A 24,424-nucleotide genomic window follows, 5' to 3' on the forward strand; every position below is an offset into this window, starting at 1 on the left:
TAGTGGTCCAACATTTAATAGAGCTATAAAACAAATTCTTTATATTTCAATAAACATAAAGAAAACAAATGGAGCATGATTTTTAGGAGAGGACTGTATGGTCTGAATCGGTTAGAAAAAAAATTAGTTCTACAGCTCCCTATACCAAGTGACTGAACCGTGAAAGAAATATGGAAGTTGATAATAGCAGTTACTCCAGCAATAAAAACATGATAAAAGGCTCTTTGACAGTATGAAGGCCTGGAAGCTGTGCCAAATACAAAATCTAGTTTGTAGGGGCTGGCAGTATCCTGCTGTCTTTAGTAGGTCTCTGGGGTTTCCGACAGCTTTTGGTCCATCTCCGTTAAGTTGAAGTGATCTATCAAAATGCCTTAGTTTTGAAGAGTAGTCAAAATCATTTCAGCTTTAAATACGTATTTTAAAACAACACTACAGCAGTGTTGGCAGAGCAGTTACTCCTTGCTTTGGTCAAAATGGTAGAATCTGCTGTAGTGTAATATCATTTTGTACTTGGATACGTATTTTTGAAGTTATCAATGACATTTCGGTCTTTTTTTTATAAGATGAAAATTCGCAGAGAAAACTTTAGATACTGATGATTCTTTCAGTATTTGCTCAAACTAAGGAGCTCACAAAATAAGATTTAGTAAGATCCTCGCCCTGATCATCTCTCTACGTTCTGAACTTATTGCTGTATTAGATACCAGCCACTCCCCTCCACCCTCTCCCACCATGCCAAAGCATTGTGGTTTTGAAAATACTCTTACTAGGTTACATAATTTTTGACCAGTTTCTGTATTTCTTCTTGGAATCATTCAGTGAGATGAAATTAAAAAAGAAAGTTCAGGTGCAGAGCAGCATTATTTTTTTTTCTCCATAAACATTACCAGAACGATTTCCATCTCAAAAACTGGTGATTTTATCCAATGCTTTCTAAGTGGGAATTGTTCTGTAGGGCCGACTGCAGCACTGAGCCACCTACTTAAAGAGGACTGAATGATCCAATGTAAAGCTGATGGTCAGCCTTCTTGTTTGCACATTCCTAGGGGACCCTCTTTGCTTACTTGGATGGCTGGCAAATAGTGTACTGTGCCTTTAAAAACACACACACCCACATATATAATCAACAAGGATGCTTGGGAATGCTAATGCAGTTATTCTTGACTTTTAATATTATAAATGTTTTCTTTAGATTGGATGCCAATCAATTCTTGCCAAAAAATAATCCACTTAGCTTTAACTTTTACATCAAAAAATTAAAATACCTACTCTATTTTTCTCATTCAAATTATGAACTTGTCAAACACACACAAATACAAATGCACACACAAACACACACCTATTTTCTTAAGGTAATGTCTTTTTTTTCAATCAAAGAGTTAACTAAAATGATTCTTAGCATTTCGGTTCCTTGCAGACAAAATTTGTCACTGTATTGTATTCAAAAGCTTTGTCATTAAAAAAAAAAAAGCTTTGTCATTGTAGAGCAGAGGGTTCATCTGATCAAAATTTACAGAATATTAGGGTTGGAAGGAAGTATATGGTCATATTATTAAACTATACTTTAGTAGTAGAGTCCACAGGATGATATTTTGGTGTATGGTGGTGGTGCTTTAGTCGCTAAGCCGTGTCTGACTCTTGCAGCCCCATAGGCGCCTCTGTCCATGGGATTATCCAGGCAAGAATACTGGAGTGGGTTACCATTTCCTTCTCCAGGAGATCTCTTCCACCCAGGAATTGTACCCAGGTCTCCTGCACTGCGGGCGGATTCTCTACCGACAGAGCTACAAGGGAATTCCTATATGGTGTGTACCTTCAGTAAAAAGGAAAATAAAGCATATTCTCCAAACACGGATTATTACTAGTAAGACATTTATTAATTGTATTATTACAATTGTTTCTAAAATCCACTACTCTTTCAATGGTAAAGAGGTAAATGCAAAGCTAACCTCAGTCAGAAGTGTACTGCAGTTAGGTTGGCAGTAAATTATAAGAAATATCCACTGACTATAATCTGTTACAGAGTACGTAATACATTAAAACAGGATAGAAGAGCTACATGAATTGGCAACATTTTATATCATTAAAAAAGCACTATAAACCAAAAAATGATGCTTACACATAGCTGTAGATACTATAAAATATTTCATTTTAAAAGTTAATTCTGTACCGCTCATTTAAGAAATTTATCACCTGTTTTTAGACACAGGTACGTATTGTTTATATCAAGTGATATTTGTGCTTAGATATAATTTAAGACCATTAAATATAAATTTATGTTTACTTTCATATAAAAATATATATAAAAATAGAGTATTTAAAGGAAGTTTATATTCATACTAAGGAACTGATCAATCAAAATAGATTTGTTTTTGGTATAGTATTGGAATTGAGGTATTTGTGCATTTGGTAATTTCAGCTAAGCACAGAATTAGCCCTTTCAGTATTTTTTCCCCAAAAGAAAAATAATCCTTTAAGAGTCATTGTAACTGTGAGATGTTATCTCACAACAGAGCTTTTGCACAATAAAGAAATTTACTATTTTAATATATAGAAGAGAAAGTTTTCAATTACTAGGATTAGATATGTTGTATATATATGCCACAGTTTTATAAAAACTAATTGTATGTCTACTCTAAATTTGGATTAGATACACTCTCTCAGGAAAATCAAAATATGTTTACTAGCAACATAGTAGTATTCGAGAACATATATGAATGCTTTCTGGATATAAATGCCTATGCAGTTGAGAATGCTTAATACTTTGCAAAATATTTACATAAAATATTAACATAATCACAGTATTAAATTATATAGGGCTCTAATAGCAAACAAAAGCTTTTTTCTTAAGTAATAACATCAATAAAATATAATACAGTAACCCATAAGGAACTATATCTTGTTTTTCTCACTTTAATATTACATACTTAATCAACTCAGACTTCAGCTACCCATCCAAGCTCACGGACAGGCTAGGAGGGAATGTATATGAAAAGTAGAAAGAGTGCAAAGTTAAATATATTGGTGTTTTAACTCTAAAATATTATATTTCCTATTTCTTTCATAGAATCTCTTAGAATTCCCTGGAGGAACATTCCTGTTCTTTTCCTTTCAGTGAAAGGATTTACAGATCTAGGAAGAAACTGTTTTCATAAGCATTAGATTCACAAAGCCTAAACCCTCATCAATGTCAAGTTTTCTCCTGGTAAAGGCAAGCACAGCACAATCCCCACTGGCAGGTGGAATGTAATTCCTCAAACCCTTTTCAATTTTAAGGTACCAATAAAGATGATAACACAACACTCAAGAACATGATCTTTTCCCCCCACTTATCAAATGTCTATATTTCTCTTTATTATCACAGTGCAATACCGGCCCACAGGGGATCTAGTTTATGATTATATTTCAGGTCACCTTTTTCTAGTTCTGTCTTTCATCTTGAAACCAACTGATTTCCAAGAGCACATTCTGATTTTATAAAGCTGTAGAAAAAAGTGTAATGACTTTTTTTTAGCTAAATGTGCATCAGTGTATATGTGTGTGCCTGTGTGCCTGAGTGTGTGTGGTAGAACCAAAATACAGCTGATGACCAGGATTTGGCTCTCAGACCGTTGTCCAGGGGAGTGGCTTGTATGCAATTCCAAGTTCAGTCCTTCTGCAGGGCCTCCACAGTTCTTTCACTGGCACATATCCTGCTGAGAAGGATTTCGGAGCAAACCTGATTAATTGGACCTCTGACATGAAATGGTGATTGAACATTTGTCATAGAGTCTTGTCGTCTTTGTCGTAATTTGCTTTGATTGCTGAAATATTTTCCCACAGTATGATTTCTTGATTGTTTCATTTTAAGAAAGTGATCCTCTTTGGATAATTTTGATTTTACCACCTGCAAATAAAAGAAAAAAAAGCAGTGAAGCAAAATCAAGGACATTTGAATCCAAACAACCGTACAATTGCACTCATCTCACACACTAGTAGAGTAATGCTCAAAATTCTTCAAGCCAGGCTTCAGCAATACGTGAACTGTGAACTTCCAGATGTTCAAGCTGGTTTTAGGAAAGGCAGAGGAACCAGAGATCAAACTGCCAACATCCGCTGGATCATGGAGAAAGCAAGAGAGTTGCAGAAAAACATCTATTTCTGCTTTATTGACTATGCCAAAGCCTTTGACAGTGTGGATCACAATCAACTGTGGAAAATTCTGAAAGAGATGGGAATACCAGACCACTTCACCTGCCTCTTGAGAAACCTGTATGTAGGTCAGGAAGCAACAGTTAGAACTGGACATGGAACAACAGACTGGTTCCAAATAGGAAAAGGAGTATGTCAAGGCTGTATATTATCACCCTGCTTATTTAACTTATATGCAGAGTACATCATGAGAAATGCTGGGCTGGGTGAAGCACAAGCTGGAATCAAGATTGCCAGGAGAAATACCAGCAACCTCAGATATGTAGATAACACCATCCTTATGGCAGAAAGTGAAGAAGAACTAAAAACCTCTTGATGAAAGTGAAAGAGGAGAGTGAAAAAGTTGGCTTAAAGCTCAACATTCAGAAAACTAAAATCATGGCATCCAGTCCCACCACTTCATGGCAAATAGATGGGGAAACACTGGCTGACTTTATTTTTTTGGGCTCCAAAATCACTGCAGATGGTGACTATAGACATAAAATTAAAAGATGCTTACTTCTTGGGAGGAAAGTTATGACCAACCTAGATAGCATATTCAAAAGACCTTTGCCGACAAAGGTCTGTCTAGTCAAGCCTATGGTTTTTCCAGTAGTCATGTATAGATGTGAGAGTTGGACTATGAAGAAAGCTGAGTGCCAGAGAATTGATGCTTTTGAACTGTGGTGTTGGAGAAGACTCTTGAGAGTCCTTTGGACTGCAAGGAGATCCAACCAGTCCATCCTAAAGGAGATCAGTCCTGGGTGTTCATTGGAAGGACTGATGTTGAAGCTGAAACTCCAATAATTTGGCCAGCTGATACGAAGACCTGATTCATTTGAAAAGACCCTAATGCTGGGAAAGATTGAGGGCAGGAGGAGAAGGGGATGACAGAGGATGAGATGGTTGGATGGCATCACCGACTCAATGGAGATAAGTTTGGGTAAACTCCAGAAGTTGGTGATGGACAGGGAGGCCTGGGGTGCTGCGGTCCATGGGGTCGCAAAGAACTGGACACGACTGAGTGACTGAACTGAACTGAACTGAAGAGCAGGATAACTAACTCACAAAGTTGAACAGCATCTCTATACACAGATGTTGCCCAAATGGCATGAGTATGACTGACATGATTAAGAATCAGTGTAAATTATCTTTCAAAAGGAAAAAGGTTGAAATGAAAATTTATGCTGCTTTTCTTACCTCAGGGCAGCTGTCTCCAAGACAAGTATGGAGTCTCAGATGGTGTCTTTACCACACTGCTGTGAGTGTGTGTGTGTGCACATGTTAGTGCATTTAGGTTCAGTTCAGTTCAGTCGCTCTTTGTGACCCCATGAATCACAGCACGCCAGGCCTCCCTGTCCATCACCAACTCCCAGAGTTCACTTAGACTCATGTCCATTGAGTCAGTGATGCCATCCAGCCATCTCATCCTCTGTTGTCCCCTTCTTCTCCTGCCCCCAATCCCTCCCAGGATCAGAGTGTGTTAACAAATAGAAGACACTGGCATCTTGCTGAGTCACTGATTCAAATGTGGTACTCTAAACCTATCACGGCATCTTTTTAGAGAATGATAACTGAATGATAACTAAAATGACTTTCAAAGGAAAGAGAAAATTTTTTTGCACCTCATAACCACAAACTGACACTGTTACAATCAGCAGTTTCACTTTTCTGGGAAAGAGGTAAGTTATGGAACCTGAAGGAGCTGCCCAAGTTCTATTACGCTAATAGTTTTATAAATGTTTGTACATATGTAGATATATTTTTATCTTGAAACTATAAACATTTATAAAGCATAAAAGAGTATCTAATAAAAAAAAGTTTCCTTCCCATCTCTGCTCCTTATCTCTAGTCACTCAATTCCCTCCCCAGAGGCAATGTATATTTTAGTTTTTTTTTCCATTCTCTTCACAGATACTTTAGGAATATCAATACACACACATACAAACAAAAAGGCCGTATATACTGTCTATTTGTACAATGTATAAAACACAGCTCTGGTGAAATCCTATCATTGTCAGCTTTAATCACTGTGTTAATGTATCACAGGGTGTTAGCAACAAAAGTCAGAGAAAATGAGGTGGGGACCAAGAGGTACTGGGGTGGGGGGAGGGTTGAGAAGTAGGGAAAAGAGAAAATACTGGCAAAAATGTTTTGAATGTGTTAGCAGATGAACAACAAATCTTTTAATTTCATCATACTAATGCAATTGGAAGACATTACTTTCAGTCAATATGGACACATTATTTATTTATTGCTAATGCCAACAAGGAGAAGGCAATGGCAACCCACTCCAGTACTCTTGTCTGGAAAATCCCACGGACAGAGGAGCCTGGTAGGCTGCAGTCCATGGGGTCGCTAAGAGTTAGACACGATTGAGCGACTTCACTTTCACTTTCATGCATTGGAGAAGGCAATGGCAACCCACTCCAGTGTTCTTGCCTGGAGAATCCCAGGGATGGGGGAGCCTGGTGGGCTGCTGTCTATGGGGTTGCACAGAGTCGGACATGACTGAAGTGACTTAGCAGCAGCAATGCCAACAAAGGTCCATCTAGTCAAGGCTATGGTTTTTCCAGTAGTCATGTACGGATGTGAGAGTTGGACTGTGAAGAAGGCTGAGCGCCGAAGAATTGATGCTTTTGAATTGTGGTGTTGGAGAAGACTCTTGAGAGTCCCTTGGACTGCAAGGAGATCTAACCAGTTCATCCTAAAGGAGACCAGTCCTGGGTGTTCATTGGAAGGAATGATGCTGAGGCTGAAACTCCAATACTTTGGCCACCTCATGCAAAGAGTTGACTCATTGGAAAAGACTGATGCTGGGAGGGATTGGGGGCAGGAAGAGAAGGGGATAACAGAGGACAAGATGGCTGGATGGCATCACCAACTTGATGCACATGAGTTTGGGTGAACTCCAGGAGTTGGTGATGGACAGGGAGGCCTGGCGTGCTGCAATTCATGCGGTCACAAAGAGCTGGACACGACTGAGCGACTGAACTGAACTGAATTGAAGTGAATGATTAATGAAAGCAACACTAGCTCAAAACAACAACAACAACAACAACACTAGCTCATATGGGTTTTAAAAATTCCTTTGAAGGCTATGTAATGATTTAGGTACATATTTTTTGATAAACGAATGCAGTGAACACAGTTCCAACAATATAGAATATGTGAAAAAAGTAGCATTTTATTTGGAAGGTAAGTCTTTTTTTGTTAAGTTGTGAGTGAGCAGAAACCATTTCGGAAGAGTTGTGTGAATAGAAAGCCTGTAATGATATATACAAAAAGGTTAAGTGCGGTCATTTTTGGGTGGAGGAATGACAGGCAGTTTAAATGTATTATTTGTAACTTTTTGGCCCTTACTTTTAAATTTTACTATAATAAATGTGCATCACTTTATAATCATACAAACACTAAGCTATTCCCATTTTGAAGAAAAATATAACAGCAATATGTTTTAAAGCCAATTATACCCTGCTAAACCCAAAGAAATGAATTGTTTTTCTATAACTATGGGAGGTTTGGCTTTTTGTGATCAGGCCCCTCAGATGAAGTGATGCTTAAGAAGTTCAGTGAAGTCAGTGGGTTGTGGTGAGGAATCCTTCTGGATCATAATTTACAGCTCGATCTGCAGTTAACCACTGATTAGTATTCCAGGTCCCAAAGTTGTATATTTCTATTATGGGTCACCTTCCACCTCTGATTATATGATAATAATAAATATGATAGGCTGGGGAGGTGCACCAATGTTTTCCTGAAGGTTTTGTCCATTTTGGAGGTGGTTTGTATTCATCTATAGCAAGATTAGTGAACATTCTTAAGAAAGTTGACTTGAGGAAACACTTAAGCATAAATAATGTAGTCAACCCTGAAAAAATATTATTCCCGTGTTCTGAAGCCAAAATAAGGTTAATTTTGTTTATATAATGTTGTCTTAAGTTCTGGCTCTTGCAACTGCCTGATGATCTGCATGCTAATTACAATGAAAAGTAAAAGGTGATTCATCCCAATGCAAAAAGATTCTATTCCTTAAAAATTATTTTAATGTTTTCTGTGATTTCAGGGTTGCATTTGATGTTGCATTAGAAATGTTGGATAATACTAGTTTAGATGTTTACAGCAATTTTGAACACGATTCATAAAAGGGATATACAAAAATATCTATTTCCAGTATATTTGTATACACTTGGGAGTAGTGTCAGCCTTTTGCCAGATCACATGATATAGTTTTATTTTTGATAAAATAGTTCTATTTTTAAATCACTAGGATGATCTCTGAGAATTGAAGATGGAATGATGGGGGTCTGCCCCCCCCCCCCCCGCCTGCCAACCCTGCACCTTCTGAGGGCCAGTCTAATGCCTCCTACAGTGCCAAGGCTTCTATTATGGTATATAAGACTGATTCCTACCCATGATGCCAGGGATTGACCCAATACTTAATTCAGCTGGTTTTCTTTGAATACTATTTTTCAAGAAATAATCAAAGATAAATCATTTCCCAGTTCCTTTAGTTAAGCCAGTATTACTCTGATGAATCCTAAAAGCAGACAAACCTACAGAGAAAGAACGATTTCAATTTTGATTTGTCAAAATGCAGACATAAAAAATCCTCCCAAAATGCTACTGTAAATTTACTTTCATACCATTTAAAAAAATCTATCATTACTATGTGTTGTATCACTCTGTCTCTCTCTTTAGTCGCTAAGTCGTGTCCGACTCCTGGAACCCCATGGACTGTAGCCTGCCAGGCTCCTCTGTCCTTGGGATTTGCTAGCATATACAATTTATCTCAGGAATGTTAAGCTTCAATATTATGAAATATTTTGTCATAGAAGGTTACTGAAGAATTATTTGTAGCTATGAATCGCAGCACGCCAGGCCTCCCTCTCCATCACCAACTCCCGGAGTTCACTCAAACTCACCTCCATTGAGTCAGTGATGCCACCCAGCCATCTCATCCTCTGTCATCCCCTTTTCCTCCTGCCCCCAATCCCTCCCAGCATCAGAGTCTTTTCCAATGAGTCAACTCTTCGCATGAGGTGGCCAAAGTACTGGAGTTTCAGCTTTAGCATCGTTCCTTCCAAAGAACACCCAGGGCTGATCTCCACGGGTTGCAAAGAGTTGGACACGACTGAGCGACTGAACTGAACTGATATGATGTTTGCCTGAAAACTCAAAGGAACCTACTGTAAAATAATGAAATATTTTGAAGTTAATATTTAAAAATTAAATAGTTCTTCTATAATCTATCAACAACTAATAAGAAATAGAGAAAAGATTTCATTACAATATTAAAACAACTTCATCAAAGTTGATGATGATCTATAGGGCATAGGTGAAGAATGCATCAAAAATTTAATGAAACATAAAAGAAAATATGAATAATATAAAGACATAACACGTCAAATCTTTCCAAGTTAATTAAAGTGCTATTCCAATTTTAATCACAGCAGGATTGGGGGGTACATGATAAAGGAATTCTAAAACAGATCTCAGAAAATAAATGTAGGAAAATGGCCAAGACCATTTGGGAAGGAAAAAAGAAGCAGTGATGAGAGGAGATTTCAATACCAGATATTCATTCATCAAAGGGACTTGAGTTTAGCTTCAATCTACCACAGACGCAATCTGCTGGCTGTGTAAGCCAAGTATGGGCTTCCCAGGTGGCTCAGTGGTAAAGAATCTGCCTGCCAATGCAGGAGATAAGGTTCGATCCCTGGGTCAGGAAGATCCCCTGGAGGAGGAACTGGCAATCCACTCCACCAGAATTCTTGCCTGGGAAATCCCATGGACAGAGGAGCCTGGAGGGCTACAGTCCACAGGACTGCAAATAAGTCAGACGTGACTGAGCAACTGAGCAAGCATAAGCCAAGTAGAAGTAAAATTCAACACTGAGAAAAAATAGGAATTTTCACACTGCAAATTAAAATGTATTTTATAAACTGCCTGTTCCCTAAAAATTTTCATGGAAAAATAAGGCAATTCTAAATAGGACCCAATGTCATATAAATCTAATGACCATAAATGTTGACAGCCAACTAGTTTTAATTACATGGAATTAAAATCAAGCGTGTGTGTTTAAAATGGAGCTATGTACCAAATTTCCCTGGTGGTTCAGCTGGTAAAGAATCTGCCTGCAATGTGGGAGGCCTGGGTTCGATTCCTGGGTTGGGAAGATCCCCTGGAGAATAGAAAGGCTACCCACTCCAGTATTCTGGCCTGGAGAATTCCATGGACGGTATAGCCCACGGAGTCACAAAGAGCTGAACACGACTGAGTGACTTTCACTTCACTTGATGTACCAAACTGCAAATACGATCTCCAGTGGAGAAGGGAGTGAAAATTCAGGGGGTGTGTGTAGTACAAAAACCAAAGAATTTATGTTTTTATTATATATACCTCAAGAATTTTTAGAATTAGCAAGAATTCATGTAATCATTTTAAAAGAGAAAAGCAGTAGAAGATGATGCTGTATATTATAAAATCAAAACATGATTTATTTTTGCCATATAATACCCATCTTTCAAACTTCAGAGTTCTCTCTCTTAAGAAACAAACACGTGGAGTAACTCAGATATGGTCCCTACCCTCAAGGGGACTGTATAAAGACACACGTCTAAGATACTTGAAGTAAAAACAAGAATGAAATGACTTCCGAGACACTGTCTGAGACTAGATCCCCAAGGTCAGGTACTCTGTTGTTTCTATATAATAAGTAGTTCCTTAGTAAATATTAATACATTAAGGAGACAGGGCTAATTCATGATGGCCATGATATCTGTCCACACAGCTATTATTTCTTTGTAAAATTTGGTGTCTGGCATTGCCATCAAACTGCTATCTCTGAGTTTCAAAATATTACTGTATTTTACCCACTCTTATGGACTCTAAAGTGGAAGAAAAGGAGTTAGCTATATTTTTAAGTCTTGGAAATACTATGCAAGTGACCGATGTTTGATTCCTGTAAAGAGTGAATTGTTTCTTTCCTTTGATCTCATGTGTGGAAATATGTCCATGTGAGTCCTTCCAAAATCAGAGGACCGGTTGGGATTACTAAATTCCAAACAGAGCGGGAACTGGAATGTGGCTTTGAAAGAGAGGTGTTAGCAATACAAACGTTAGGCTTATCTCTGGGGAATAATAATAGTAAACAACAAAATGAGCTCTTAGAAAACAAAGGTGAAAACTTTAGGCCTTGAACCAGAGACAAAGGATTCTAGATATTTGTGTAGAGTGGTCAGCTCAATCAGAGACAAACATGAATGGCTTGATGCTTCCAAATGCTTCTCTAAATCTGCGTGCACAGGATGTGACAACTGAGATACTGACACGTCTACCTAGAAGAAAAATGAACTGCTACATATGGTTAATAACACATGACCAGGTGACTGGGCAAATGTTTACATTACCTGTGAGCGTTAGATGACGTTTTTTGTTTGTTGCTTGCTTTTTGTGTGCTTTTTTTTGGCCAGTTTAAAATAATCCAAAGAAGCTCCTTGTCTTTAGTTTTGTTTTTGTTATTTTTCTTTTTGTGACTTTGCTGTGTCAAATTATATTTAAAATTAGACAGAGAAAGTGAAGGACAATGGAAACCCTATGAAGTGTGTTAGGTCAGTATTGTCCCATAATCACAAGTATAAGTGTAATAATAAAAATTATTTTTGTCTCAGCAATATTCAAATTTAGATTAAGTTACAAGTAGGAATAGATTTTCAAGTAAAGATTATAGTGTTTCAAAACTGTAATAGATTTTTAATATAGTTTCTATGGAAACTTGGAAAGGGGTAATTTTGGAGCTGGAATCAAGGGCTGTAATGATAAGATATAGGATATGTAGATGATTACATTTCTTTGTGACTCAGTGTAACAAAAATTCTGTGCTTTGGTGTGTAAAAGCAACTTTTACTTTTTCTTAGGCTTCTTATATGTTAAGAGGTCTCCCAACTTATGATTGTAGATCTTTCCACATCCATCCATAATTAAGGACTTGGGCACACAGACATTTTAGAAGGCATACAAATGGCCACAATTCTACTTGAATGGCTTGGGTCAATGGCTATTGTTAAGACTTCCCAAACATGAAAAACTGTTATAAATTACACAACAGAAGTACATGGCAACTTTTACTATTAAATTCATGTAATGTCAACACTCAAAATTGATTTCACATAGTCATCAGAATGAATGTATTACCATGTCAATTAATTGCTGCATCTAAGTTAGAAGTTAGCAGTTAGAAGTTAAGTCGCTCAGTCGTGTCCGACTCTTTACGGCCCCATGGACTGTAGCCCACCAGGCTCCTCTATCCGTGGGATTCTCCAGGCAAGAATACTGGAGTGGGTTGCCATTTCCTGCTGCATCTAAAATAACTATGAATTTTCAAAAAACTGATGTACAAAGGGAAAGCTTGATGAACTGGAAAAGTGTCAGGCAGATTACAAGTAAATACCTTTTCTAAAACCGATCTTGACTTGAATAATACCCAAGGAACTTCTGACGTGGTTTCAGATCCACAGAACAAATAGAAAACAATTTTCAGTGATGCAAGTGTTCCAAAATTTCTAGACCAGATTAGGGAGGATGTTCTGATTACAAACGTGTTTCACAATCATGCCTGGGGTCTGAGGAATGAAGGTAATGGTTTTCTAAGGTGGGAAAACACGAGCTTGACCAGGCAAAACCAGCTAACATAGTCTTTGAAGATAAATGGATACTACTGAGGTACTTTTTATTTGGCATAGTCATTCTGAAGACAGGGCATTCAATTCACAATCCAGTCGCGAAATTTATGATCAGCTGAAAAAAATAGCTTAAGAATTCACAGAAAGAGAATAAAAATAAAGTGACAAACAATAGCTAGAAGCCAGTCTTAAAATTCCATTTCAGGAAATCATGCAATTTTTACAGATAATAAGGAGTTCTTTCACGTACCTCCCCCACTCCCAATATTTAATTATAGCCTCATGAAATAAGCTTTGTTTTGAGTGAAGGGAGTCCAACTTCTGAATGGGTCAAAGATGCTGAGGATTAGAGGGCAAGACTAAAGTTTTCTTTAGGAATGAGGTTTTTCTTTCTTTTCTTTCTTTTTTTTTTTTCTGGTGTTTCTAGATACACAGTGTCTCTGTCTTCCAACCTACCTCCAAATTGTCAACCCTTCTTGCACTGAGAACTGAGCCTCTTTAATTCCTGCCCCCAGTCAGAACTCAGTTCCTGACTCTGGAAACAAATTCTCCTCTGACGTGGAAAGATTCATTAGAAGGAGTTACAGACCTACAGTAGTTTACCGATTTCAAGTTAAACTGTCAGTTCTATCTTGCACTTCTACACAGTTCCCCAGAGACTAATGCCTTGTCTTAAAATCAGTTTCCAAAGTGGCTGAATAGTCATGTCACTGAATTCTTGATACTGTTGGAATGACCTTTGTTAGTCAAATTGATTTCAAACACTATTTAGATGGACTTGTTGTGTCCTGAAATCTATTTCGATCTTAACTCACCAGTATTTGTTTCCCTACACCTCTCCTGAACTTAGAATTTTTATTTAAGAATATGGCACTATTGGGAGTTCCCTGGTGGCCTAGTGGTTAGGATTCTGCGCTTTCACTGCCATGGGTTCAATCCCTGGTCAGGGGACTGAGATCTCACAGTGGTGCAGCACAGCCTGTACATACTGTTGTTTAGTTGCTAAGTCTTGTAAGCCTTTTTTGGATCCCAGGGACTGTAGCCCGCCAGGCCCTGGGTCCATGGGATTTTCCAGGCAAGAAGTGCTGGAGTGTGTTGCCATTTCCTTCTCCAGGGGATCTTCTCAACCCAGAGACTGAACTGGAGTCTCCTGCATCAGCAGGGAGGTTATCACCGAACCACCAGGGAAGCCCTAGTCTGCATATACATACGGCATGCAAATGTTATCAGGACTTGCCAGGTGGCACATTGGCAAAGAGATGCAAGAGACATAGTTTTGATCCCTGGGTCAGGAAGATCCCCTGGAGGGCATGGCAACCCACTCCAGTATTCCTGCCTGGAAAATTCCATGGTCAGAGGGACCTGGTGGATTACAGTCCACGGGGTCACAAACAGTCGGACACAACTAAGTGAGCACTCACGCACAAAATGTTATCTAGAAACAATTTGTGTGGACAAACACTTTCCACTCTTGGAGTCCCTGGAAGGATTTGCCTACCAGTATTCTGGAGTTTTTAAGAGAGATCTTCTTTTAGGCCATTTCATTTCTCATCAGAAGAGATCTCCAGCCTCCTGTCTGAGGTGACATGCGATTGATTGCTGGTATTTAGGGGGCTTTGGGACTTTAAGAACTCTACTTTTCAGAAGCCAGTCTCAATGTTTGGCTTTCTGATTTCAGCCTCTAGATTAGTTTGCTCTTTGCTATACCTGTGTTTCTGAGTCTAGACTCTCTGCTGTTCAGTTTTAAAGGAAATCACATGTGTATGGGTGTAGGTTCTTAGCTGCATGGATTGGGGTGAGGGACTCAGTGTCCATCAGATTTGCACAGACTGTCAACCAATTGTTTTCCGATGTGTGCTGCAGCCCTGCCTTCCTCAGCACCTGGCTCCTTCAGGTCTGAACTATACAGAGGATCCATGAGCCAAGCCTGCCCATTGGTGTTTCTCTTCTGTAGATACTTTATTGTTTTTTAGGGAAAATATAAACTTTTGCTTTTTTAAACTATGAAACAATTTTTAAATTTTTAATATTTTAAAGTTTTTATTGAAATAGAGTTGATTTACAATGTTGTGTTAGTTTCAGATATACAGAAAAGTGATTTAGTTATGCATATATACATATACACATATACACACACACACACACATATTGTTTTTCAGATTCTTTTCCATTGTAAGTTATTACAAGATATTGAGTATAGTTCCCTATGCTGTACAGTAGGTCCTTATTAGGCATTTTACACTATAGCTTCTCTTGCAAGCTAAGTCAAACTTCTTAAAATGAATTAAGATTTCTTTTCTGTTATGAATTATTTCTTATTCTGTCTTTTTTTGGGTGATGGTGGTGGTGGAGATTTATGTCTTTAAAATCTTTTTTGTGGAGTTTCAAGTGGAAGAGAAGACAAATGCTTGTGGTCAATCTGCTACATTTAATCTGTCCTCCAAGAGTGATTTTAGACCTTATTCTCTATGCTAGGTTTCCCAAAATATGTTTACTGAGGTGTTAATAGTTATTATTAAAAAAAGAAAAGTGGTCTGTGGTCAACATTTTGGGAAAAACTGGGTCAAACTAAGCTAAACAGTTTCTTTGCTTGTAAGGGCTATTGGGATCATTTAATATACTGATATTATTTAAGAATCCTTAAAGTGGTAGTATTTGCCAAACCGCAGATCTTGCTTTCACCAGGCTAGAACACTAAGACCTAAAGTAAGAAAAGTGCTAATCAAAGCAGTCCAAAGTCCATCTCAGCTTGGCACTTAAAGGTCGGTAGTTAAACCTCCAGAATTGAGTGTTCATGGCATAGAACATGAAATGAAATAGTGATGGGTCAGCATCTCTTCCTAAGGCCTACCAACATTCCACACTCCAAGACTGCAGAGGCAGGGCTGGATAGCTGCCTCCTGGGTTATCATACTAGTGCAACATAGAGTGACTGACACTTTTCTGTGTTTATCCTCCATTTGATTATCCTTCTTCAGAGAGACACCCTGATGTTATTGGTGTTACCACCATTCAATATAGGATGCTCCCTATGGAAGACCATTTTGTACCAAGCTATCTCGGGAAAGGCTGAGCTCCATTATGGCTAATGAGCTCATTCTCACCATGTACCAATCTTTAACCGACCACTAGAAAAAGCTAGAATTCACTTGCAGATGAACTTGAATATCAATTATTTTAAGGAGAAAGAACTCTCTAGAATTTTGTTCTTAAAAAAACAAAAGGTGTAGGAGTGGTAGACAGTGAAAGCTCCTTTGGCTTGTCTTCACCTTTAGAGATACTGAAAGATTTTACATGATACTGTTCGACTGCGAGTGTAGAAACGTAACACTTGGTGGGGGCAGGAAAGATGTATTCAAGTAGTTGAAAGTGAAGGTTCCAAGAGCAAGATATTGTAATAGTCTGGGGCAAATGAAAGATAGGGAAGAAGACCTTCCATATCCCTTGTTCACTGACCAGCTTTTTACCAACTATTTATCACCGTCTTTAACCTGGTCCTCTCCCATATTATCAGTGGCCTTCCTCCAATAATCCCACCTTTTCCTGTAGTCTTTTTTTTTTTTCATTTCTTTGTTTCTTTCTCTCTCTCTCTCTTTTTTTTTTTTTGCCATGCTGCACACCACATGGGATCTTAGTTTCCTGCTGGCCCAGAATCAAACCTGTGCCCCCTGCAGAGGAAATGTGGAGTCTTTTTTTTAAATTGATTTTGGGCTGTACTGGGTCTTCATTGCTGGGTGGGCTTTCTCTAGTTGCTGCAAGTGAGGGCCGCTCTTGGTTGCAGTGTGTGGGTTTCCCATAGCAGTGGCTTCTCGTTGCGGAGCACAGGCTCTAGAGCAGTCTGGCTTCAGTAGTTGTGGCTTCTGGGCTCTAGAGCAGAGCTCAGTAGTCGCAGTGCCCTGCATTAGTTGCCTCTCAGCGTGTGGGATCTTCCTGGACCTGAGATCAATCCCATGTCTCCTGCATTGGCAGGCGGATTCTTTACCACTGAGCCACCAGGGAAACCCCGATGTGTGGAGTCTTGACCATTGGCCCACCAGGGAAGTGTCCCTCCTCTTGTATTCTTTATGTATCCCTTAGTATTGATTGTTTCCTCTCTGCCCATAAACATGGCCAAAATTATTCCTCCTCTAAATTGCCCCAGACTGATTTCTTTTTAAAATCCAATGTCTTTCCTTCTCTCTTATTGTTATTTGCTGAAAGGTTTTACCTTTTCTCATTTCTTAAACCTCTTCATTCCTGCCCTCCATATTTTACTGAAACTACTCTTAATTTGGTAAGAAAGGACCTTCTTAATGCCAAAAATCAGTGACTTTTAAAGTCCCTGTCTTAGCAGAGCTATCTATTACTCTGGACAACATTAACCCTATTCAATCTGTCCTTATATATTTTCACTTTTTGGCTTTCCATGGCACCCCAGGTTACCAAAGCTTTCCTCTAACAGTTTATTCTCTAAATTCAAATGCTCCTATTTCTCTAAACTTTGCTTAAATATTGGTGTTTTCAAGAGTTGCTTCCTGAGCTCTCCTTACTCTACTCACTTTCTTTGTATGATCTATGTTCACAGTTTTGTTCATTACCTATTTTTTGAGGACTTAAAATTTCTTTTTCTAGCCCCATCCTGTCCCTCAAGCTTCAGATGCGTTATCTCCAACCACCTACTAGGGACCTCCACTGGGATGTCCTACACACGTCTTGAACATGACATGTTCAAAATAGAATTAATCACTGTTTCCCTAGGCCCCATACCTTCTCAACTATTCTCTGTCTCGGTTGCTGATTCAGTTCTCTCATCTGTCAGCCAAGTTAGGAATCACCTTTGATTCTTCCTACTCCCTCATGCCACTCATAAGATTTCCAGATATTTTTTTAAAAACGGGGTTTCTATTGTCTGCTTCTCTCTTATCATTGCGTCTCTTGTCTGGGTTTGGGTGAGCCTTTATCATCTCTCACTTGGCTTTTTAAAAAGTCTACTTTTTCTCCCTGACTTAGTCCTTTTCAAATCTGTCCTCTTCATAGTTGTCAGACTTACCTATTTGAAGTAAATATATGATCATTTCACTTCTCACCAAAACCTTTCATTGACTCTCCATCACGTAAAGGATAAAGTCTAAACTCTTACCATGATCTGGCCATGAACTTTTCCCAGTCCCCTTTTATAACCAATGTTCTACAATATACAGAATTGTTTGTGGTTTCCTGAGAAGAGCAGGCTATTTCAAAGCTACTTTGGTTCACACTGTCTTAAGGGGTAGGAATGATTCCTCCTGCTATTACTTTATTACCTTTGCTAGAGCACATGCATCCTTTAATAATAAACGGGTAGTTTAGGGTCACTCAATCTTCAGAGTGGATTAGGTACCTCTTCATGGTGTTACTACAATACTCTATTTATATCTCCCTCTCTCTTTTTAGGTCTTTATTGAATTTGTTACAACATTGATTCTGTTTTATGTTTTGGTTTTTTTGCCCCAAGGCATGTGGGATCCCCAGCCAGGGATCTAACCTGCACCCCCTGCATTAGAAGGTGAAGTCTTAACCAATGTACTACCAGGGAATTCTCTATATCTCTTTAACATACAGTTTCATAACATGGATTTTTATGCCTGGCTCTCTAACTATACCATGTTGATGATAGAAAGTGTATCATATTTATTTTTGCATTCCCACTGCTTAGCTCAAGAACTGGACTCTTCTAAATGATTAAGATAAAGAATAAACAAGTCAAGGCTATCGGAACATAGTACAGGGGAAAGACGGAAAAATATTTAGGAGATAAAAAGGATTTGGTAACTAGCTAGTTGGAAGTTGTTAGGGGGCTGAAGAAAGATAAGGAGGAATCAAGGATGACCATAGCTTGTAAATGACAGTGAATAAATTCAGGAATACAAGAGAAGAAGAGAGCTTCAAGGGAAGATTAATTCTAGATATGCATGTCAAGTTTGAGATGCTCATGGGAATTCTATAAAATATTTTCCTACTTTATTGACAGCACTGAGTACAGTAGTTACACAGACACTCAAAATTTGTTGAATTAGATTTCCATTACTAATTTGTTAAAAGTAGCCATGATGAGAGTTAAATTCTTGGATCTACTATGCAAGATAATTATATTTGAATCAGTTATTTTTTCTTGAAAAGTCCATATTTCAGGTTTTTAGCTAGATGAATTTAATGATGTTTTCCTTCATTGTGCTCATGTTAAACTTTGAAAGTTTGAAGGAAAAAAAGAAAAACTTTAGGTCCAAAGTACAGAAGGAAAACCTTTCTAAGTCAGATAAGCATTTGTTAATTTAATTAAGATTAAGTAATAACAGGAAATCATTTCTGCCCCAGATCTGAAAACCTCTTCTTCCCAAGGTGCTAGAATCAAAGGAAACCTGTTGACATTAGGGCTGGGCAGTGATGTGGGAGTGTTTGGGTATTTTGTTTTGTTTTGGGTTTGACTGATTCAAAAGCTAGAGCTACCTCTGCCAGAAAAGACAGGCATCACAGAAAGTCTGTACAACTGGTTAGACTAACTAATAATCACATAACAATTGGTTGTGGATTTGCCCCTTCTGTAACCAGGTGTGGGCTGGTAATAATTTTGCATCCTTTCCAGGTTTTAGCTCACTCACAATTGATATTTGCCACATAACTAAAGGCACCATCCAAAACCACTCTTGGGCAAGAGCTACCTGGATCCTGTTTGTTGTCCTGTATAAACACTGGGAGAACAAAATTCCATTTCTACTCATGAAGAGGAACACCTGCTTTTCTAATCAGCAGGAACATTTTAGTCAAAATTGATGCATACCAGTTGGAAAATTGTTTATAGATTCATGACGGCAACACACCCTCTCTTGCTGCTTGGACAGATGAAAGAGACACCCCGAGACCTTTAATCTCACCTATGGCGACAGGGGCCCACTGGAGCTGGTTTGTTATGTCTATGATAGAATTCTCACCACAAATCAAAGAGAACACACCAAGATCTTACACTGATGATTACAGCAATCTTTCTCAGGTATCTGTGAATCTATAATGGGAATGGTTTCATTGAATACCAAAAGATACAAGGCTCCCAAACTCAAATTCTTTCTGCTCTAATACAACAGATCTTAATTCTTGCTTTTACTGTACGGCAAATTCTTTTGCCAGCTCCTGAGTCGAGCACAGAGGAAAATGTGGTTGTTATTAATGAATTTCTGCCCTTTAATGTTTTGTATGAGACCAATAATCTTCATTTTCCCAGCTTGCTACATTCATCTTTAAACCATCCTTTTTTGCAAAATGCTTTAGATATTCTTGATTGTTTATAATAGGCTAACAGTGATTTAAGATGTTGGGTGACAGTTTAGAAAGCTTATAAAACACTCAGTGTCAGCACTGGAGACTTCCTGAGGTACAAGTGGTACAAATTGTTCAAGAGTTAAGCAACAATTAGGCCTCTGTGATGAATGACTTTAGAGACTTTGTGATGAAGGGAGTCAGTTCAGAAAGATGATCTTATCAGTTCTATGTTGTAACTGGAAAGGCAAATGCTCCCACAAATATTTCAGCTCCAACATGAAAACATCAAAATGGGTAACACTGCTCCAGAATCAACAGAGAAAATTTGGGTGATATGTATATACCTTACCATCAAGATGGCACATATTAGAAATAAGGATTAATAAAAAATAATTTGTATATAATAACTGTACACAAAAATTATAAAATCAAATGAATGAAGTAATTTTCCCTGACATGCTTAACTCATGATTATGAAAATTAAGGATTTTTTATTAATAATATTTATAAGCCAATATTCTAGTTCTGATGACTCAAAGAGTTTGCAAATTCCATGACTCTCCCTGTCAACTAGTCGATCCTGTGGCAGAAGATATATATAATGCAATCATGTGGGAAAGGCATCTTCTGTTTTTATCATCTATTTATTTATTGGCCACACCATGCGGCTTGTGGGATTTTAGTTTCTGACCAGGAATTGAACCTGGGCCTTCGGTAGTGAGAAGGTAGAGCCCTAACCACTGGACTGTGGGGGAATTCCTGCATCTTCAGGATTTTAATTGGAGCCATGTGAGAAATCACTGGAAGATTTCTCTTTTTAGACTTCCAGAGCACTGAAACTGAAAAAAAGAAAAACAGATATCCTCCCCCAAAATACTAACTGAAGACACATTATGTAAAAATAAATAAATAAACCTTTTCTAAATGAGGGGAAAAACCCAATCTGTATGTTGTCTTTCAAAGTCCCAGTTTCTGTGGGTTGACAACCTTTGGCTTGCTTTTGCAGCCAACTCTGATACAGGGCTGGCTCAGTTGCAAGTTCACTGTTTCTTCCTCTTCCAAGCTGCCTGCTCTTGTGTTTCTCAGTCTTGAGCTCTTACAAATAGGATAGGCCCCAGAAGGATATTTTCTTATGGAAGAAGTAAGCAAACACACAGTATGCTACAGCTTAAAATCTGTTCTGCAATGGCATGGCCAAGCTTCAAGTTACTAAAATCTAAACTTGAAATGCCATGCTTTCTACTGTTGGTGCAGCCTCTTGCCTCTCTGAGATGCAGTCCCATATGTCACACAAAAGTGCAACCTGACTCCATTTGCAGAATGTACAGAAGAACCAATGCAGTGTCAATAACTTTTGGATAGTCGTAAAAATCTTAGGATCGAGACGGATTATAACAGTCATCCTAGGGCTGAAAAACAGGATCAGAAGAAACCTTTAGAGTGGTCATCTCACTCGTGCCTGCACTCTGGTTTACAAAGGGACACAAGAAAGAACATTTGAATCAGTATCTGAGAGGATTATCAACCAAGACAATGTTCATTGCAGTTTCTGCTGAAGCTCCTGAGATCTAGAGTCAACAATAGGAGCTAAGTAACCTCATCGTCGAAATCAGTATAGTGGTAATATGTGCAAAACTTGCCAAAATGTGGACAAAATTCAGCTGAGCAAACCCTTGTCTGATTAAGAGCTGGGCAAAGGAGAATAAGGAAGAGAAAGAATTTCTATGAAGGACGTTCTTAAACTTTGTGATCTTTTTCCATCTTGGGTGGTTGCTTCATTCCTGCTTTAAGCTAAGTGAGACGGGACTTTCAGACACCAAATTTGAGAGGTAGACATGAGTCCTCTGGGGACTGGAAGCATGAGAACTGGTATGAGACATGATGCTATGGATCAGCTTTGAAGTGGCAGAGAGTGAGAGAGGAAAAGTGAGAGTAGAGAGAGAAAAAGAGGAGCAAAAGAGGCAGGGCTGCACTGGGAGCTCACGATGTGTCTGGCAACAGCACAGCAAGGGTTTCTTGTGGACAACACGGGGGCAACTAGCAAGCCCCCAGTGTCATGCTGTATATTTTCCAAGAGGATGCCTGGAGAAGCAAGGACCCGCAAACAGGAGGATGGACAATTGGAAGCCAAGGGGCTAAGGAAGGAATACAGCTGTAAGGGAAGTATTCCTCTGTCAAAGAAGCTATTATCAGAGGGCCCAGGAGGGGTGTCTTCAAGGAAGCCCACATGAGCACCCTAGACAGAAGGAATTACCATGCCATCCCCAGAAAGTACATTCATGGATTAGGCTTATGCTCCTCAAGTAAGACTTTTGTTGCCCTTAACATCGCCCTAACCTGACCCAAGGGCTTATTCAGTGGCTCAGCAGTAAAGAATCTGCCTGCAGTGTAGGACACATGGGTTGGATCCCCGGGTCAGGAAGATCCCCTGGAGGAGAGCATGGCAACCCACTCCATTATTCTTGCCTGGAGAATCCCATGAACAGAGGAACCTGGCGTGCTACAGTCCATAGGTTCAAAAAGAGTCAGACACAACTGAAGCAACTTAGCATGCATGGATGCAGGCACGCAACCTGACCCAATGGGGAAAGGGATGGGAGAAGAAGAGAGGCAAAGCATGATGCAGAAATAGGAAAGAAGCCTCCTGTACACTTTCTCTTTGGGCTTTTGAGACTGAGGCAAGGCTGAGCTGGGGGAAAGAAATCATTTCATGTCGTTATAACAGAGGTCTGAGAAATTTTAGTACTGAAGTGAGAGTCTTCTTATGCCTGAATGTGACTGAAGTCTTATTATTATCCAAAAGTGGCATTAAAATTATGGGACCAACAAGAGTTTATGCAAATGCAGGGAGGAAATGACGCACAGAGTTTGAAAGGATGGGGTGGGGAAGCAAGGAAGAAAAAATATTTTCTGCTAACACTTTATCAGCTAAGACTATTTAATTACTAGCTACAAATAAAAGTCAATTTTACCATGAGGAACAAAAAACTTTTCAAAACACAGTCTCTTCTGTTAATGCATTGGATAAACCAATTGAGGAAGGTAATCTATCAATTTAGCAATTAAATTGCCTTGTTTTCCATCTGTTTCCATTAAAGACACCTCCCACCTTCTGTGGACAGAATTTCTGGTGGAAGTCTCAGAGTCTACTAGAAGAGGCAGGTGTTCTCCATCTTCCTGCTTATGTTGGCCAGCGATTCTAGTCTTCAGGTGTCTATATAAACACTAATTATTTTAAAAGTTCATTTTGTAGAACCTCGAGTTGTGACTACTACTTTATTTGGCTGAGTGATGATGAATACATTATTTAATCTTCTCCAGACATAGTTTCTTTGATGCAAAATAAGATTGACAATGCAATTAAAGATGCAATGAAATTTTAAAAAATCAAAAGCTACAAAATCAGAAAGCCAGCATAAATACCTCATGGAAATGACACCCGCATGTCCCCTGCAAAAACTCTTTGTGTCGCCCCATGGTTATAGCGAATGTGTCAACCACCTCATAGCCATATTTTTTTGCAGCTTCCAGGATAATCAAATTTTTTTTCCATAAATTCTGAACTTCACTCTGTATTGGAAAAGAGAAGAGTGAGAATTTTGATTAAAAGGACTGTTTTATGATTTAAAAACTCAAGTTAAAATCACATAAAAGTCATCTTTTTTACAGATTGATCTTACTATAAGACAAAGAATGAATTTCTTTAAGATGTGCTCTAATTTTTTCAAAATATAAATATCTGTGCATATATAAAATAGCAATACATCAATGTCTGTAGTAGCACAGTTCAGAACTTTCTTCTATGAAAAGTGGTTAGGTTTATTGTCCACAGAGATCCACTGTTGTATCTAAAATTCTCAATTTAAAAACCAAGACTTGAAAATCACAAATTCTATCTCCATTTACTAGAATTTTTCATTTAAGTATTAATTAGTATCTGTTTTGCATTCAGCTCTGTGCTGAGGGACAGGTATACAAAGGTAAATAAACCATAGTGACTGTTCTTAAGACAGAACATTCAAACAGGAGAAACAAATATGTAAATATTTACTAAGTCCTTTATTGGAGGGAAATATACCAGAATCTGGGCTTCCCTGATGGCTCAGTGGTAAAGAATCTGCCTGTAATGTGGGAGATGTCCGAGACGTGGGTTTGATCCCTGGGTCAGGAAGATCCCCTAGAGGAGGGCATGGCAACCCTCTCCAGGATTCTTGCTTAGAGAAACCCATGGACAGAGAAGCCTGGCGGCCTAGAGTCCAAAGGGTCACAAAGCACCTGAGCTCCTGCACACAAATCGGACT

At 38.6% G+C, this 24,424-nt stretch overlaps 1 protein-coding gene across 6 annotated transcripts in view; it reads right to left on the reverse strand.

The window, feature by feature from the left end:
* Window positions 1,856-24,424, reverse strand: part of CPED1 (cadherin like and PC-esterase domain containing 1) — a 324,765-nt gene continuing 302,196 nt past the window's right edge. For all 6 annotated transcript variants that reach the window (XM_018046984.1, XM_005679391.3, XM_018046986.1 and 3 more), the window contains 2 exons: window positions 23,547-23,693; window positions 1,856-3,886 (listed from right to left, as the gene is read on the reverse strand). In XM_018046984.1, coding sequence (XP_017902473.1) covers window positions 3,647-3,886; window positions 23,547-23,693 — 387 coding nt within the window. In that variant the 3' untranslated portion in view covers window positions 1,856-3,646. The remainder of the gene's footprint in view (window positions 3,887-23,546; window positions 23,694-24,424) is intronic.

The sequence above is a fragment of the Capra hircus genome, chromosome 4 (assembly GCF_001704415.2).
Source record: "Capra hircus breed San Clemente chromosome 4, ASM170441v1, whole genome shotgun sequence".
Classification (NCBI taxonomy): domain Eukaryota; kingdom Metazoa; phylum Chordata; class Mammalia; order Artiodactyla; family Bovidae; genus Capra; species Capra hircus.